This window comes from Carcharhinus amblyrhynchos, chromosome 34 (genome assembly GCF_965287045.1).
Source record: "Carcharhinus amblyrhynchos chromosome 34, sCarAmb.v2.hapA, whole genome shotgun sequence".
Taxonomy (NCBI): domain Eukaryota; kingdom Metazoa; phylum Chordata; class Chondrichthyes; order Carcharhiniformes; family Carcharhinidae; genus Carcharhinus; species Carcharhinus amblyrhynchos.
The window spans coordinates 9653502-9671020 of NC_137357.1; the positions used below are offsets into that span (position 1 = coordinate 9653502).

General features: G+C 43.8%; 1 protein-coding gene across 2 annotated transcripts in view; it reads right to left on the reverse strand.

The window, feature by feature from the left end:
• LOC145361175 (disintegrin and metalloproteinase domain-containing protein 9-like) overlaps positions 1-17519 on the reverse strand; it is a 141765-nt gene that overhangs the window by 45143 nt on the left and 79103 nt on the right. For both annotated transcript variants that reach the window (XM_080216796.1, XM_080216795.1), the window contains exons 11-13: positions 10673-10803; positions 7678-7849; positions 3893-3985 (exon numbers count right to left, since the gene is read on the reverse strand). In XM_080216796.1, the coding sequence (XP_080072922.1) occupies positions 3893-3985; positions 7678-7849; positions 10673-10803 (396 nt within the window). The remainder of the gene's footprint in view (positions 1-3892; positions 3986-7677; positions 7850-10672; positions 10804-17519) is intronic.

Genomic DNA, 17519 nt, shown 5'->3' on the forward strand with positions numbered 1-17519 from the left:
ATTGTGAGGGAGGGGGCAGTTGAGGGGAAGCTGGGGCAGGGGCGAGTGTGAGTGTTGGGGAGGGCAGTCAGTTGTGTAGTTATCAAACTGTTAGTGTAGGTTTTAATCTAACATTTCCCAGATACCTGTTCAGGTTGGAAGCATCTGAAATTCCTGACTCCAACTCAGAGTTGGAGGCTTTTACATATTATCTCAGGGAGCATGGGAATTGCCCACCGGAAGTTCAGACTTCCCATGCAATTCCTATAACCTCTAAGGGTTCCTGTGGCTAAATCTGGAGGGGAAGGGGGGTTGCCGAGGGACGTTCAGTCTCTGACTCTCTGGAGACCAGAACCTCTGGATCGTTTTTTCCTCAAACCAACAACACTTTGATTTTTTGTCTCATTTTTAATTTTGTCTCATTTTTCATGTTATCAGATGCTTCCCAGAAGCATGTGCAAACAAAATCTGACAGTCACAGAACAGACACTGTGCCACATGACCAAAAGATCTTAAGGAAAGAGAGAGAGAGGGGTTTTGGGAGACATTCCAGAATACAGGACTTTGGCAACTGAAGACATGGCCGCCAATCATGGAGTGATTAAAATTAGTGAAGCCAGAACTGGAAGAATGTAGATATCTTGGAGGATTTTAGGTCAGCATGGTAGCACAGTGGTTAGCACTGCTGCCTCACAGTGCCAGGAACCCGGGTTTACTGTGTGGAGTTTGCACGTTCTCCCTATGTCTGCGTGGGTTTCCTCCAGATTCTCCGGTTTCCTCCTTTAGTCCTAAGATGTGCGAGTTAGGTTGATTGGTCATACTAAGTTGCCTCCGAGTGTCAGGGGGACGAGGAGGGTAAATATATGGAGTCACGGGGATCAGACCTGGGTGGGATTATCGTTGGTGCAGGCTTGATGGGCCAAATGGCTGCCTTCTGCATTGTAGATTCTCTGACTGGAGGAGATTGAAGATTGGGAATGGTGGAGTCATGAAGGATTTGAAAACAAGGATGAGAATTTTAAAATCAAGGCTTTCCTTAACCTGGAGCCAATGTAGGGCAGCAAGTAGAGGGTGATTAAAAAATTGGATTTGGTGTGAGTTCGGATACAGAGTTTTGGATCACCTCAAGTTCACATAAAACACTGTACAGTTAACTGACATAAAATATTCTAAACCCACGTTTATAATTCTTAAGACAATTTCAAGAGCACTTGTACACAAAATGAAATAATTTCTGCAAACTGAGAGCAGTTGTCTCAGAGCAAGAGAGAAGATTGTAATTTCAATGACTAATTCTGAAGAGATTGTAAATAGTGAGTGTGGCTGGGCAGTCAGTAAAGGTCAGGATGATTAAAAAAGCAAATTAAAGCTATGTATAAGCACTAAATAGAGACTGCTGATATTTCTGGTCATGGGATCCCTTTCCTGACCCATGCACAAAGGGAATCTCCTTGTACCTCTTCAACTTCACTGCCAGGGTTGCATTTTGCTCTTGATCTACTTTCAGCATTCACCCTCCTGTTCTGCTTATTGCCCTCACTCTCCAGATTATTCTCTTCAATCATTACTTCATGATCTTTCCCAACCCTCTCTTGACATCTTGACTTCCACTGTGTCCACTGTCTTTCTGATGTGGGTATGCCAGCATTGGACTGGTGTAAACACAGTGAAAAGTCTGACAACACCAGGTTTTAGTCCAACCTATTTATTTGATAATATACTCACAAGCTTTCGGGTTAGTCCCTTCGTCAGGTGAATGGAGAGTTCTGGCCTCAGACAGAGCATACATAAACTGTCTGTGCTTTATATGCTCTGTCTGAGGCCAGAACTCTCCATTCACCTGACGAAGGGACTAACCCGAAAGCTTGTGAGTATATTATCAAATAAATAGGTTGGACTAAAACCTGGTGTTGTCAGACTTTCCACTGTCTTTCCACAGTGGGAACTGAAATTTGGTCTCCAATGATCTGTGTTGCACCTGTCCAAATGAATAACCCATGTGTTTCTCTATCACCAAATGTGTACCTTCTATGAATCATTTATCTCCAGCTCACAAACACAAGTCAGCCTTCAGGTTTATCCAGTCTTAGCGATGTTCAGAGACAGCAAGTTGGATTTGAGCACATATTTAAAAATGGTAATCTAATTCAAAACTGAGGTATGCTGCATTGTTAGAGGTGCCATTCTTCATCAGTCATGTTCATGCAGATGTTAAAGCTCTAGTTTAGGAAGAATATTGAGTTCATTCTTCAACAAACACCTTTAATTCATGGAAAATTACTCTGCACAAATCTGCCTGAATAACCTGTGTGTTTTAAGAAGAATGAAGCATTTTGGGACTAGCCACTATTTTTATTCAAGTCTTCCTGTTCAAAGAATGTAGAATGTTACAGCACTAAAGAAGACCACTGAGCCATCCATGCCTGTGCCAGTTCCTTGGAGAGCGATCCAACGACAGTAATCCCAATCCTCTGCTCTTTCCCTTAAACTCTTGTCATTTGTTTCCTTCGAACATTTAATCAATTCTCTTTTGCATCTGGTTATCAAATCTGCTTCCACCACATATTCTAAATTATGACTAATAGTCTAAAAGTAATACTGCTTCTGCTTTGTTTTTTAATCATCTTAAAGCTGATGTTGTCTGGTACTGATCCACCTGTCACAGAAAACAGTTTCTCTTCATTAGCTGTATTGAAACCATTCTTTCCTTCATAGTTATTCCTAAATAATTTGGCTGCAGCTGATCATGCTGAACCTTCAGGAAATGGGACCATCATTTTCAGCAATGCCCATGCTCTACCAATTCACTCTATTTGCATTTGCAGTATGGCAAATTATTATGCTTGTACCATATTAGTTCTGCACATAGTACTGATGCACTCTTGACAGCAAAACATATCGTGATTCTGCTGTGCTTTTAAGAAATGCATTTTGGATCATGTTTCTGGTGAAGGGTGCGTTTATAAAGCAGTTAAATAATGGCGAATTGTCTTTAAGTGGCAGCTCACCTGCTAAACATACAAAAGGATAATGGCTTCTAATTATTGGAGTGTTGTTTTAATCTGTGCTCATGCATTTTTGTTATTCTTAGAGTTGTGTCCTCTGGTTTCAGAGTAGGTTTTGATGAGGTTGATTGACATGTGCGTGCCATGTGGGTTGAGCTGAACTTGCAGGAAGAAAAATGCAGGCAGTTACTGTTTGAATTTGAAAGAGCAGTAGCTTTTTTCCTCTCATTTTGTCTCTTTATGAAATTGAAGTCTGGGGACCTGTGTGAAAATAGGTATCTCTCTTCAAAGATCTGCAAAAGGGCTCAAAGTCTTTTCTTCCTCTCTCTTTCACTGGAATTCTGCTGTGTGAAGACAGGTATTCCTCTGGATGCTGCTGTCAGAAAATGGGAGTGTCTCTGTTTCTCTGTCCAGAGGGTTTGAAAGGCTGGAGAACTGGGAATTCATTTAAGCCTATGTCTTAGTAAGTCTGACTAACTGATTCTGAAGAGGAGTTTACATTTATGAGGCTATTGCTTAAATTGGAATTAATATCAATAACTAGCAGTTACAAATGATACCTTGTCATGTTGAAGTATCTCAATTCGTAAAAGTTATGCTATTTCTTTTTGTTACGCTTTAACCGTCTGGTTAAATAAAGTTTGTTTTAATAAAAGCTTCTGAGTGGGTCAATAGAATTACCCACACGGAGTGAAACACCTGACATTAATGCCAAAATCAAAAATTTGGGTCCAGTCTAACTTTACAGAGTGAGAGCTAACTTTATAGAGTTAAACCTTATCGAGTTTCTGAACTGGTCCCTGACAATATCTTTCAATCCTTTGAAATAATTGGTGTAAAGAAGTAGAATCTAATGAATTTAAATTTACACAGGATAAGGCTGCCTCACTGTGTTCGCCCTCACTTACCTTGCATCTCTTGCAGCAAACCCCAAATGCACACTGTGCTCCATACTTGAGCTTACAGGTGGAGGCTTCGCAACAGGGATCATTTTCACAATCCTAAAAAATATGTAAAGAAAGCATACCACATGCAACAAGATTAAATGAAAACACAAAATTGCCAACAGTTCTATCTTCCTTTCACTCATGTCACACACAACTGAAAGGCCAAAATCATCATCTCCTCCTCACCCAGTGTTATTCGAAAGCGTGTCATAAGCATGTACAAAGAAAACCTATTTAGAAATACTAAGTAGTCTCACAGCACCAGGTTAAAGTCCAACAGGTTTATTTGCTCCGAAAGCTCATGCTACCAAATAAACCTGTTGGACTTTAACCTGGTGTTGTGACACTACTTACCGTGCCTGTCCTCGTCCAACGCTGGCAACTCCACATCATGTTTAGAAACAGACACTAGATGCAACTTCTGAATTTAAGCTGCAGAAACAACCTTTTAAAAAGACTGCAATCCCGCTTGTTCCAATTCTGGACTGAGCAAGAGTTGCCCAATTCCAGCTTTAACATTGGCGTGTCCAGTTGGGTCAGAATTCAGTCTGGAGAATGTTTGGTGCAACACCCCATCCTGCCACTATGTGGCATGCCACGTAAGCAGATCAATGCCACAGGGTGTTCACCCTGTGTGAGCTTTTCTTGTTGATGGATAATTGTAAGGTAGTGCTGCAGCACACATACCCCCAACCCATTCTTCTTCAAGCACAAGCTTCAACCTGGCGAAAGAGCCCTTGGGCCTATCGGATGTTGTGCTTGTATAATTTTGAGGAAGTATTTTCATTTATCTTTTCCAAAGTATCATCTGATGAAACAATGCCAAATGCAGTTCCATAACTACAGTACAGGATCACTGGTTCTTGACTCAAGTCCTGACTAATATTCATGTTAAAACTCTATAGCACCATCAGGGTCACGTTGCCAGTCTCGGATTGATAGAGGAAAAGTGAAAGCACAAGACAGGAAAAGTGTGTTCCTGAATGCTGAGTAAGCACCAAAAGCGGCAACGCCCTATAATATTTGTGGATTAGAATATCCCACAGTACTGTCAAATGTTAAAAGGAGTGGGAAAAGCAATACAATTAAACAAAAAAAGTTAGGAGGCAGAAACAACATTCTTGACAAATCCTGACACTACATTGCTACCACCACGTGGCACAGCTGCAATCAAGAACCATAGAATCCTACAGTGCAGAAAGAGGCCATTCAGCCCATCGAGTCTGCACCGACCACAATCTCACCCAAACCCTATTACCGCAACCCCACACATTTTCCCCACTAATCCCGTGACATTAGGGTCAATTTTGCATGACCAATGCACCTAACCCACACATCTTTGGATAGCATCCAGAGGAAACCCATTCAGACACGAAGAGAAAAGTGCAGACTCCACACAGACAATGATCCAAGGCTGGAATCGAATCTGGGTCCCTGGTGCTGTGAGGCAGCAATGCTAACCACTGTGCCACCATGCTGCCCCATTGCACCACCATGCCGACCCACTGCGCCACTGAACACCAATGAAAAAAGGTTGTCAGACATCATCTGGTTAGACCATGGCCAGTTCATTCTTCATGTCCACCCACTTCTATTAAAATATGCACTCAAAATCAAAACTTCCTCACGATTTAACTCATTCTCCAGTTGAAAAACAACCAAGTTAACATTACAACATTGCACAAAAAGAATACAAAGTGGCTGGGTCTACTTGTCTGTTTTGGCTCTTTTCAACAGGAATGCAAAACAAACCCCAGTGCCCACCTGTCTTTAGAACACTCGAGAGTTCAGCTCCAAGATCTTTCCCCTGTTTTACAAGGACGAAGCAATGTTTTCTGCCAATGGCAAAGCATTCCAGGCATCAAGAGTCCGAGATAGTTCTTTTAACCTTTCTTCTCACACTCAATGATGATTTTAAATTCTTCATACCCCACCATAAAATTCCATTCGAGTATCCCTTTTCGGCCATCAAATTTGTTAACTTTAAAAAAACTCATTAATTCTCTTAGTCTTCTTTGCTCCACTGGAGAGAGCTCCAATATCTTAAGTTACTCTCTATTCCTGTGATTTTATATCCATGGTATGATGCTGACTATTTCAGATTGCACATTATTTCAGGTGTCAATTGGCAATTTCCCACCTGCAGCTCTGAAATACATACAGCACAATCATCGCAGATTCTATCATAGGTCTGCTAGTTATTCTTAACTGGCAAATAATGACAGCTATGTCCCTCATGTCCAACTGAGCAACTGGTCTGAAGCACCAACAATTACCAATTTACAATTACAGGGGCAATCTTGGGGACACAGGAAAGTAAGAGTGATTTGCTTGAAACAGCAGAGAGCTGCAGAGGACACCACAATCATAACCAGGAGTCATAGAGGTTTACAGCCTTTGGCCCAACTTGTCCATGTCGCCCTTTTTATTTAAAAACGCTCAGCTAGTCCCTTTGGCCCGTATCCCTTTATACCCAACTTACCCATGTAACTGTCTCAATGCTTTTTAAAAGACAAAATTGGACCCACCTCTACTACTACCTCTGGCAGCTTAAGAACATAAGAGATAGGAGCAGGAGTAGGCCATCTCGCCCTTCGAGCCTGCTTCGCCATTCAATAAGATCATGGCTGATCTGAAGTGGATCAGTTCCACTTTCCTGCTTTCTCCCCATTACCGTTAATTCCCTTGTCTGTCAAAAACCTATCTACCCGTGACTTAAATATATTTAGCGAGGTAACCTCCATCACTTCAACAGGCAGAGAATTCCAGAAATTCACCACCCTTTGAGTGAAGAAGTTCCTCCTCAACTCCGATCGAAACTGCCCCCCGCTTATCTTGAGGCTGTGCCCTCTAGTCCTGCTATCCTTTCTAAGCGGGAAGAATCTCTCTACCTCTACCCTATCCATCCCTTTCATTCTTGTTCCAGACACTCACCACCCTCTGAAAAAACTGCCTCTCTGGATCCTTTTGCATCTCTTCCCTCTCACCTTAAACCTATGTCCTCTCGTTTTAGACTCCCCTACCTTTGGGAAAAGATATTGACTATCTAGCTGATCTATACCCCTCATTATTTTATAGACCTCTGTAAGATGACCCCTCAGCCTCCTGTGCTCCAGAGAAAAAAGTCCCAGTCTATCCAGCCTCTCCTTATAATTCAAACCATCAAGTCCCAAAAGCATCCCAAGTAAATCTTTTCTGCGCTCTTTCCGGTTTAATAGTATCCTTTCTATAATAGGGTGACCAGAAATGTACATAGTACTCCAATGTCTTGTACAACTTCAACAAGCCATCCCAACTCCTGTATTCAATGTCCTGACCAATGAAACCAAGCATGCTGAATGCCTTCTTCACCACTCTGCCCACCACTCTTCACCATTCTGATTCCACTTTCAAGAGGCTATGAACATGTACCCTTAGATCTCTTTGTTCTATAACTCTCCCCAACACCCTACCATTAACTGAGTAAATCCTGCCCTGGTTCAATCTAGCAAAATGCATCACCTCGCATTTATCTAAATTAAACTCCGCCTGCCATTTGTCAGCCCACTGGCCCAATTGATCAAGATCCCGTTGCAATTCGAGATAATTTTCTTCATCAGTCCATCATCTTCAGGTCAAGAGTGAAAGAACATGGGGAACCATTGCAGAAATATTGTTGGGGCCAGTATCAATTCATCAACATAATCACAATCTATTAGGAATAACTTGAGCGTAAGAGGAATGAACGATGTAACTTTACAGCTGACCTTCGGTGACCCACAGTCACATTCTTCTCCAGTGTCGACCAGTTTGTTGCCACAGTAGGGGGGGCTGTATTCTTCCTCAGGTGTTGGAATGTTCAACAGGCAAGAACCCCCTCGATTTAAGATCATATTTTCAAAGTCATCAGCACTGCAACTGCTGAAGTTTGTGGCACCTCTGTGACAGAATGAGAAATCCAGAAATCAGTCATTACAAACCAAATAAAAAATTAGATCATCATTTCAAAGTCAGCTTGCATCGCATCAACCCAACAGAAGTGCAGTGCATCAACTAGACACCTACCAGGCAAGTGATATACTGATATCACTGTGATGCTACTGCACCTTTAAGAACGATATTTTTAATCATGTTCTCTGCAGTTATAAGCAGGCACCAAGCTGCCTGCTTAGAAATCTTTTATTAACAAAGAAAAAATAAAAAGTATAGCACAGGGACAAGCTCTTCAGCCCTTCATGCCTATGCCGACTATGATACCCTGACCAAACAGAAAATCTTCTGCCCTTCCTTCGTCCGTGTCCCTCTATTCCCTCCCTATTAATGTCCCCATCCAGATGCCTCTTAAATGTTGCTAATATGCCTGCTTCCACCATCTCCTCTGGCAGCGCGTTCCAGGCACCCACTACTCTTTGCATGAAAACTTCCTCCACACATCTCCCTTAAACTTTCCCCCTCTGACCTTGAACCTGTGCCCCCTTGTAATTGATACTTGCACCCTGGGAAAAACCTCCGACTATCCACCCTGAATATGCCTCTCATAATTTAGTAAACCACAATGAGGTGTTCCCTCAGCCTCTGTCTTTCTCGTGCTGCTGCTTAAATGATTGAAACGGGGTTTTGTTTATTTCTTACTCTAAGTCTAATACATTTTTTGGTCCTGAATTGTTGGAGGAAGAAGGATGGATAGATCAGGTGAAAGGAGTTATTTTCCTTTCAGTCTTGTTCAGATTCAGGGGCTGTCTTGGTTTTCAAGCTGCAGGCTGCTGTTTCAGTTAGAAGGCGTTTTACTTCAGGTTGGATGCAGTGTTCGATCTCTCTCAACCTGGTGTTTTAGGAAGCAGTTCTGACTTCAAGCTTGTCTGTGTGTGTGTGTGTGTGTGTGTGTGTGTGTGTCTGTGTGTGGAGAAAGCTGCAGAATTCAACAGCATCATGTGAGCATCCTTGTTTTCTGTATTAAACCTGTGGCAGAGCTATGTTTATAACGAAGTTTTGTGGCACTGGAACAGGAATCTGCTGTTAACGTTTATACAGTATAATGGTTGTTTTTTTTTGTTTATAATTGATAAAAGCTATTGCTAATTTTCATTCTATGTGTTAACTGTATTTTTAAATAAACTTTTGAAGTCGGGAAAGGGTTAATGCATTTTGTACCTGGAATATGTCACAAACATAACCCTGCCTCAGAGCTGATCTCCTTGAGCTTATACTGCTCCTGGCATTAATATAAGTTATTTGTTCATATATTACATGCTTTAACTCTCACTTTTATAAAGACAGAAGTTTACTGTGGCTGTTATTTTGTAGACTTTGCAAATCTTACCTATTTGTGTTAGTTGGACATCATTACACAGATGGTAGTTTACAATACCGGCTTCTGACAGCTGCTGATGGCAGATCACAATACCAGCTTTTAACAGGAAGAGTCCTGCTGGGACAGCACGATCGCACAAGTAACTTCAAAGACAAGGATGCCAGTACTTCTGCAGAAGGGTTTTGAATACCTCTGAGACTGTTAGTGAGTCAAAGTACAGTAGCTTTTATTTCAAAACTCTGGCATTTATTCCAGAGTTTTGGGAGAACTGGTTCCTTACAATGGACTACTAGACTTCTCATAGAACACAAACATAATTGGGAATTTATACATTATGAGCTCCAGCAGTAATCACGATTCAAAGTTCCAATTCCTGCCAGACCTCCAGGTCTTCCTTCCCTGGTCATCATTTAGCTTCAGAGTTGACCAGAGATTACTGTCCAGCTGGCAGCTGCAGTCATGACACAGGCTTCATCCGGTCACGTTTCAAAACCCTTCTGCAGCAGTACCAGCATCCCTGTCTTTGAAGTTACTTGTGTGATCGCGCTGTCCCAGCAGGACTCTTCCTGTTAAAAGCCAGTATCGCAATCTGCCATCAGCAGCTGTCAAAAGCCAGTACTGTAAACTACTATTTGTGTAACCATGTCCAACTAACACAAACAGGTAAGATTTGCAAAGTCTACAAAATAACAGCCATGTTAAACTGTCTGTCTTTATAAAACTGAGAGTTAAAGCATGTAATACATGAACAAATAACTTCTACTGCTCCTGGCATTAATATAAGCTAAAGGAGATCAGCCATGAGGAAGGATTATGTTTGTGACATATTCTTGGTATAAAATGCATTAACCCTTTCCCTACTTCACTTTGTTTGATAAAAGCTCCCTGGTGGGTCATTTGAATCAGACAGCTTAATGAATAGGCTAGATAAGAGTCCAGAACAGGTAGCCGTGGGGATGTCAGGCAGAAACTGTTAGAAATTACTTCTTCTATGCTGTCAGAAAATATCTGTAATTGGCCAAGGGACATGTCTTTTACTAATAATGATTGAACTATTCAAAAGACGGTTGGCTGGACTGCACAGCCCTTCTCTCCTGGCATGCATTGGTCAATAAAGAACTGTCTTTCACCAGGATTCTGTGCCGTGAGTCTTCATATTCGCGAAAGTTCAGCTTCATTCATGGCCTCTGAAAAACCCCGACACTTTCCTTGATAAGTAGGTGTGAAACTTGTTGAGGTCTATCAATGGCAGGGTAAATCAGGGCAAGAATAGAGGTTTAGCCTTTAGAAGTAAAACATCTCAAGCTTATCTTAACCAAATTCAAATAACAAATCTTACAATCCAGGCAGACTTCATAAAACACTTTGGGGAGTTTCTGATCAGGATTATAACAGTCACCAACACAGAAGGCACGGTTCATGCAGGAGGGGCTTTTGAGTCAAGTACTTACGTGGCTCCAGCGTTCATTATGCAAGCTTTTGCTTCACAATTGCATTTCCGGTCATTATCATGGTTCATTCCTAAGTTATGGCCCAGCTCATGAGCAACGATGGATGCAAAATAGAGAATGTTTTGCGAATACTAGAAAATAAACCAAAAATTCAAAACCATGGCAATTAAGACCAAAAACTTCAGAAGCATGAATGCTGCCACTCCACCCACCCTCCACACTTCAAACGAAATATATAGTTTCAGGATATTTAGTAAACCAAGGAGATCATCACAAGAGAATAATGAAAGAAACTAATTCCTCAATCTACATAAATATGGGCTTATCCACTTCAGTAGCAATAATAGGAAGACAGATTATTACTTGACTGGGTGTAAATTGAGAGAGGTGGACATTCAACGAGACCCTGGAGTCCTCGTGCATCAGTCGCTGAAAGTAAGCGCGCAGGTACAGCAAGCAGTAAAGAAGGCAAATAGTATGTTGGCCTTCATAGCAAAATGATTTGAGTCGAGGGATAGGGATGTTTTGCTGCAATTGTATAGGGCGTTGGTTGAGGCTACAGCTGGAGTATTGTGTGCAGTTTTGGTGTCCTTATCTGAGGAAGGATGTCCTTGCTATAGAAGGGGTAGAACAAAGGTTTACCAGGCTAATTCCTGGGATGGCAGGTCTGTCATATGAAGAGAGACAAAGTCAGTTAGAATTGCACTCTTTTAGAAGAGTGAGAGGGGATCTCATAGAAACTTATAAAACTCTAACAGGGTAGGTTCAAGAAAGAATGTTGCCAATGGTGGGGGAGTCCAGAACTAGAGGTCAGTGTTTGAGGATAAGAGGATAACCTTTTAGAACTGAGGTGAGAAATTTCTTCACCCAGAGGGTGGTGAATGTGTAGAATTCACTAACACAGAAATAGTTGAGGCCAAAACATTGTCTGATTTCAAGGAGAAATTGGATAAACCTCTTGGAACTAAAGGGATCAAGGGAGATGGGGAGAGGTGGCGGCGGATCAGCATATTGAATTTGATGATTAACCATGATCAAAATGAATGGTGGAGCAGGCTTGAAGGGTCGAATGGCCTCCTCCTGCTTCTAGTTTCTATATTAACCTAAAATATTCATAACAAACAAGTCCACTTGATTGGCACCCCTGCCACCAAATCAATATGCTTCACCACCAACACATTGTGGCTGCAGAGTGCCCTCCACAGACTGAAGCAGCTGGTCAGTCTTAATTCAACACCATCCTTTAGCCCACAGTCTCCACTACACAGAAGGCAGAGCAATGGGATATTGGCACCTTCAAGATTTCCTCTAAGTCTCACATCACCCTGACTTCAACATGTTTCCTACTCAACGCCACTTTGAGAATAGCATCACCACACTGACTGCTGTGGTTCAAATCAACCCACACAAAAGCTTGAGTTGAGAAATCCTTTGGGCCTACCTTACCTGCAATGCACATATTGTGAGAAGAAATAAACAAACATATTATTAGGATCTTTTTTTAAATAAAACACTTGTTATTAAGAGTTCTTAAGAATTTTCAGGTTTTGGTTGTGGTCATCCCACTGTGGTTATGGCAGGCTCCTTGCAAGAGGAGCTGGAGAAGAATTATATCATTGTCCATCCAGAGGACTCATAGAAATAGAATCATAGAAACCCTACAGTGTAGAAGGGGACCATTCAGCCCATCGAGTCTGCACCGACCACAAACCTACCCAGGCCCTACCCTCATATCCCTACACATTTACCCACTAATCCCTCTAACCTATGCATCTCATGACACTGAGGGGCCATTTTTAGCATGGCCAATGAACCTAACCCACACATCTTTGGACTTTGGGAGGAAACTGGAGCACCCAGAGGAAATCCACGCAGACACGAGGAGAATGTGAAAACTCCACACAGACCCAAGCTGGAAATCGAGCCCAGGTCCCTGGAGCTGTAAAGCAGCAGTGCTAACTACTGTGCTACTGTGCCGTCCAAGGGCTAGTGATTGAATAACAAATATCAGCAATATTGATCCAATGCTCTGTTCTCAGGGAGCAGATTCAAGGTAGCCCGTGGCTTCAGGAAACTAGTCTTAATCACTGCACCTTTCTGTCTAAAACAGGTGAAAAGCAAACAGAGGACAGGAGTGAAGAGAAATCGGGGGTGGGGGACGAGTCTGCGGCCCCATATGATTGCACGAAGTCCACACACAGTCAGAAAATCGCAGAAGAGGGGCCTAGCACATTTCATGCAGGTGAGAACTCCCTTTGAGATTCTCCTCACCCCTGCACCCCAACGTAATCAGTTCCCGCCCTCAACCAGATCAGCATATGTAAACATTCAGTTAAACATGCTTTGTCAGTTTAAAGCCGGATGTGTCCGGCTCCCAGAATTCTCCTTCCCTTCCGTACAACGGGAACCCAGCACGAATCAGTACAAGCGTCCAAAAACAGACACCAGTCGTGATGGCCACGCTGGGGGTCCGGAGGCCATTGATGTCTCGAGGGATTGCGGATGTGGGCACTGCCTCTGGCACCCTGACAGTGCCAAGGTGGCAGTGCCAAGGTTAGCACTCCCAGACAGCAATGGGAATGAAGTGGAGGGGTCATGAAGAGAGCAGAGCATAAAGGGGACCCATTGGGAGGGCTCCAATGCCAGTTTGGGGTGGAGTGGGGAACATGCCATCAATGTCCATGGAGTTAGGGTTTCCATTTAAAAAGGGTCTTTTCCAAAGCACAGCAAAACTCACCACACCCCCAAAAAAATAACTCAATGCAGGAAGATTAGATATGCCGGCATAAATCGCACCCGTTTTGTCGCCTGAACTGATACAGAGGGCAGAATTCTCCAGCATCCTCAGGCAGCCTGTGGGAATTCCTGCTGAATGGAGCGTCAGCCAGAGTGGGACGCAACCTGAACATTATTCAAAACATCTCATTTCTATGTAATTGGTGGGCTGGACAGCCTGGTCAGCGGCCACCTGTCACACACCTGCCATCTCTGTCAGAGGTCTCGTGGGCGTAACTTAGAACATAGAACAGTACAGCACAGTACAGGCCCTTCGGCCCTCCATGTTGTGCCAAGCTATGTCCGAACCCAAGATCAAGCTATCCCACTCCTTATCATTCTGGTGTGTTCCGTGTGCCTATCCAATAACGGTTTGAAAGTTCTGAAAGTGTCTGACTCCACTATCACAGCAGGCATTGCATTCCACACCCCAACCACTCTGAGTGAAGAATCTACCTTGGACATCCCTCCTGCATCTCCCACCATGAATCTTATAGTTATGCCCCCTCGTAACAACTACATCCACCCGAGAAAATAGTCTCTGAATGTCCACTCTGTCTATCCCCGTCATCATCTTATAACTTCTATTAATTTGGCGCTGCTTTTTCACAGATACCTGGCATCTGAGGGGGAGCAAGGAGTTAAGTGAACACTTTAAAAATTCTTTGCTTTGCTCCGGGGGGTTTGTGAGTCTCAGCTGGGGCAAGCAGGGTTAGAGTCGGAGGGAAGGGGTAACCTCGGGAAGAGGAAGTCTTGGCAGACTGTTCGCATGGAGTTTCAGAGGTGTTGCAGGTAACCCTAGCTAATTTCAGGCACCTGTGTTGTAACTACGATTCTCTGCATCCTCTATAAGCTCTGAGTTTTAAGCTCGGTATAAATCTCTGAGCCAAGGCCACCTAAATCCCTGTACCCGTTATCCACTCACAGTCTGATCTAACCTTGGCTTGATGGTGAAACCCTGAACTCAGACAAGTCCTCCCTTAACTGACAGCAAGTGGAGTAAATGAATTAAAATTACAGGGTTAAAGAAACACTGAGGCATAAGATTCAGTCCTTCTTCATTTATGAGATTATGGTCCTGATATCTCTTTTACACTATACATTGGAACACCTCATGAGACTCCCCTCATTGATTGTCCCACATCAGATGAGGGAGAGGATTTGGGAGGGTTCGTGCACACAAAGATCAGGTAGCCGATATTACACAAAAATCCTCATTGCAGACACAGTCAGAGGGTGCCCCATGAAAGATGATGCTCTCTGTCCCTGCCTCACAGCTGCTCCCTCTGGTCACATCCTTATCCCACTGAATGACATGAACATGATCAGAATCTTGTTGGATCTCAGGCAAGCTTTCAAACAAAACTCACACTGGAACCAATGACTGTGTCACTCAGTGCAGCTGAACTTCCTGATAGGGTTCCTTCCAGCACAGATGTGAACCTTCAATCTGTGGCATCATGAGGAGATACTTAGCTGCACAGCATAAAACACCTGGTCTACACATCCACAAGGCACCTCAGCAAGGCCCTACCTCCTTCAGACTCCTTTGGAGATGCTGAGGAAGGGGTACTAATTGTTGCTAACACCCAATTTTGAGCCCCCATGCTGCCGACGTGAGATGGAGGAATTGAGAGAACTTCGGCATGCATTTCAAACCAAGGGGTGTCCGTCAGCTCCCTGAAGGAAGCAGGGCTGTCATGTCTTCCTGGAAGGGGCCGGGTTTTTGGTCAGTGGAGCCGGTGGAGGACAGAGGACAGATGGAACTTCAATTTCCAGATCATACGGTTGACTAGCACTTTCTTGCAGCCAAGCAAACTGTCTCAGAGAACATGGAGTGATCTTCACCCAAGAGGATTCACCAGGCGCCATAATTCACCTGTGAGATTTAGATCTGCCCTTTCTCATTCATCCTATCTCTCATCTTCTGAGGACCGATCCCTCAACTTTAAAGAGACTGCAATTCTCCCCAGGGAGAAACACCAAGTCAAGCGTCAGGGCAAGAGTCAGTCACAGGCGGGGCCATGAGGCGGACAGGTGTGAGGCCACCAAGTGTTCATCACTTTGACCAGATCTTGAAGCATACCATAGGTGTTGTGACAGGAGGAATGAGGAGCACGTAAGGCCATGAAGCAAGATGAGGAGACACGGGTCATTGGCCTCACTGTGCAAGCTCACTGGCGCGGTTCACTGGGGATAATGCTCAGGGTTGGTCAGCCTTCAGCACCAGATAGGCATGAAGGAGAATTCTACAGTGAAAAAGATGGATAACATTACTGACTCTCTGTCTTATCAACATTCTCACAAATAGAAGTTGAATTCTGGTTTGGAGCCAGGCCAACTCACCTTATCGTTGCTTGCTGGTACTGAGGCACACAGGAGATGGCAAGAGTGTGAGGGCCAGACCAGGCATGACACTGCACTACAGGAGCCAGAGCTGGAAAATCAGGGGAATGCTGCAGAGGCTCAGGTGCCAGCCGCCCATCATGCCAAGAAAGGGGAAAGAAGACAGCAATACTGAAGAGCTGAGGTCTACAGGAGGCGCTGGACTTTTGAGGAGCTGTCGGAAATAATGGGCTGCAGATGACTATTTCTTCGAATGGAGACAGTGCGACACTTGTGCCAGGTTCTAGCACACCTAGCACTGAAAGGTGGCTGAGGAGGACATCCGCTCCAAATTCATGTTGCCCTGAACATTTTAGCCAATGGCTCTTTTCCAGGTTCTAGCAGGGATCTCTCAATCATCTGTGCACAGGTGCATCCGCCAGGTCATGGATGCCCTGAATGCTCGCGTGGTGGAATACATCTCATTCAACCTGGACCAGGCCAATCAGGATGCCCAGGCTACAGAACTCCATGCCATTATCAGGATGCCGCAGGTCCACGGGGTGATCGATGACACCCGTGCTGCCCTTAAAGCACAGGCAGAGCACCATGACAACAAGTCCCATTCTGCCACCAAGAGCATCATAGAACAGTGCAGTTCTGGTATGGCCCTGCCCATCATTCCTTCTTCTCTCCTGTCATGAGGTCTTATTGTGGCGGTCAGAAGGTGGACATTTTAAGACTGTGGCCAGGTGGATATGGGGGCTTGATATTGACGCCATTGTGTCAGACATGGGGCAAGCCTGAGAAGGATACTGAGTAGGGAAGGAACAGTGGGGGAGTTCTGAAGATGATGCTGGTAGCCAGTGCTTGAAGGTTGGAAACGTTGATTGTTAGAAAGCAGAGGTTGGACATGGTTATGATGCCATGGGAAGACCGGTGGGAACTGACTCTTGCTGCTTAAAGGAGGTCGTTCAGCTTTTTCTAGCATTGAATAGCATTGTTCCTAGTCATGCTGTTGCTGCTCATTGCCTTGGCCACTGCCTCCCAAGCTGCTGCTATAACACGGGCTGGAAATCTCCTGCCTGTCCCAGGGAACAGGGTGGCCCTCCTTTCCTCAACATCTGGTCCACATCAAAATAGAGAAATCTTGGGGCTGCCGTTCTTCCTGCTATCTTCATTGCTGAAGTGAATATTTAGTGAATAGGGAGTACCTATCACCTTCTCCTGAAGGTGATTCCCGACTCCCAACGAGTTATCCTCCACTGGAGTCAGAGATCCACAGGAGAGGTAGGTTGATGGCTTCCATTTAGCGCTGCCAGCCAGCGACAGTGAAAATAACTTCCGTTTTCATGCTGGCAGGAGCACTTCAAGTGAAAACAGGATAATTCTACCCTTAGGCAATTTTTGGGAAAATTCATCCCTGGAATTCTAATATAAATTATAAGTAGATTCTCTGAAAGATCAGCTGAGCAATTCTGAGCAGAGTGCATTAAGTTCCTTTCACTCCTCTCTAAGAAAACAGATAATTTCCAGAATATGTATAAGATTCAAAGCACTGAAAAACATGAAGGCAAGTGTGGGACTTGAAGATGAGCACTGTCCTGTTTGACAGCTTGCTTTCTTCCCCTTCTAGGAGCAAGAGATTTCAACACTGTACAACATACTACCAATTTTGAATAGAAGTAACACACATGATTTTGCTTAATTGTATAAAAAAGCAGATCTGCTTTCTTGAATGGGATAT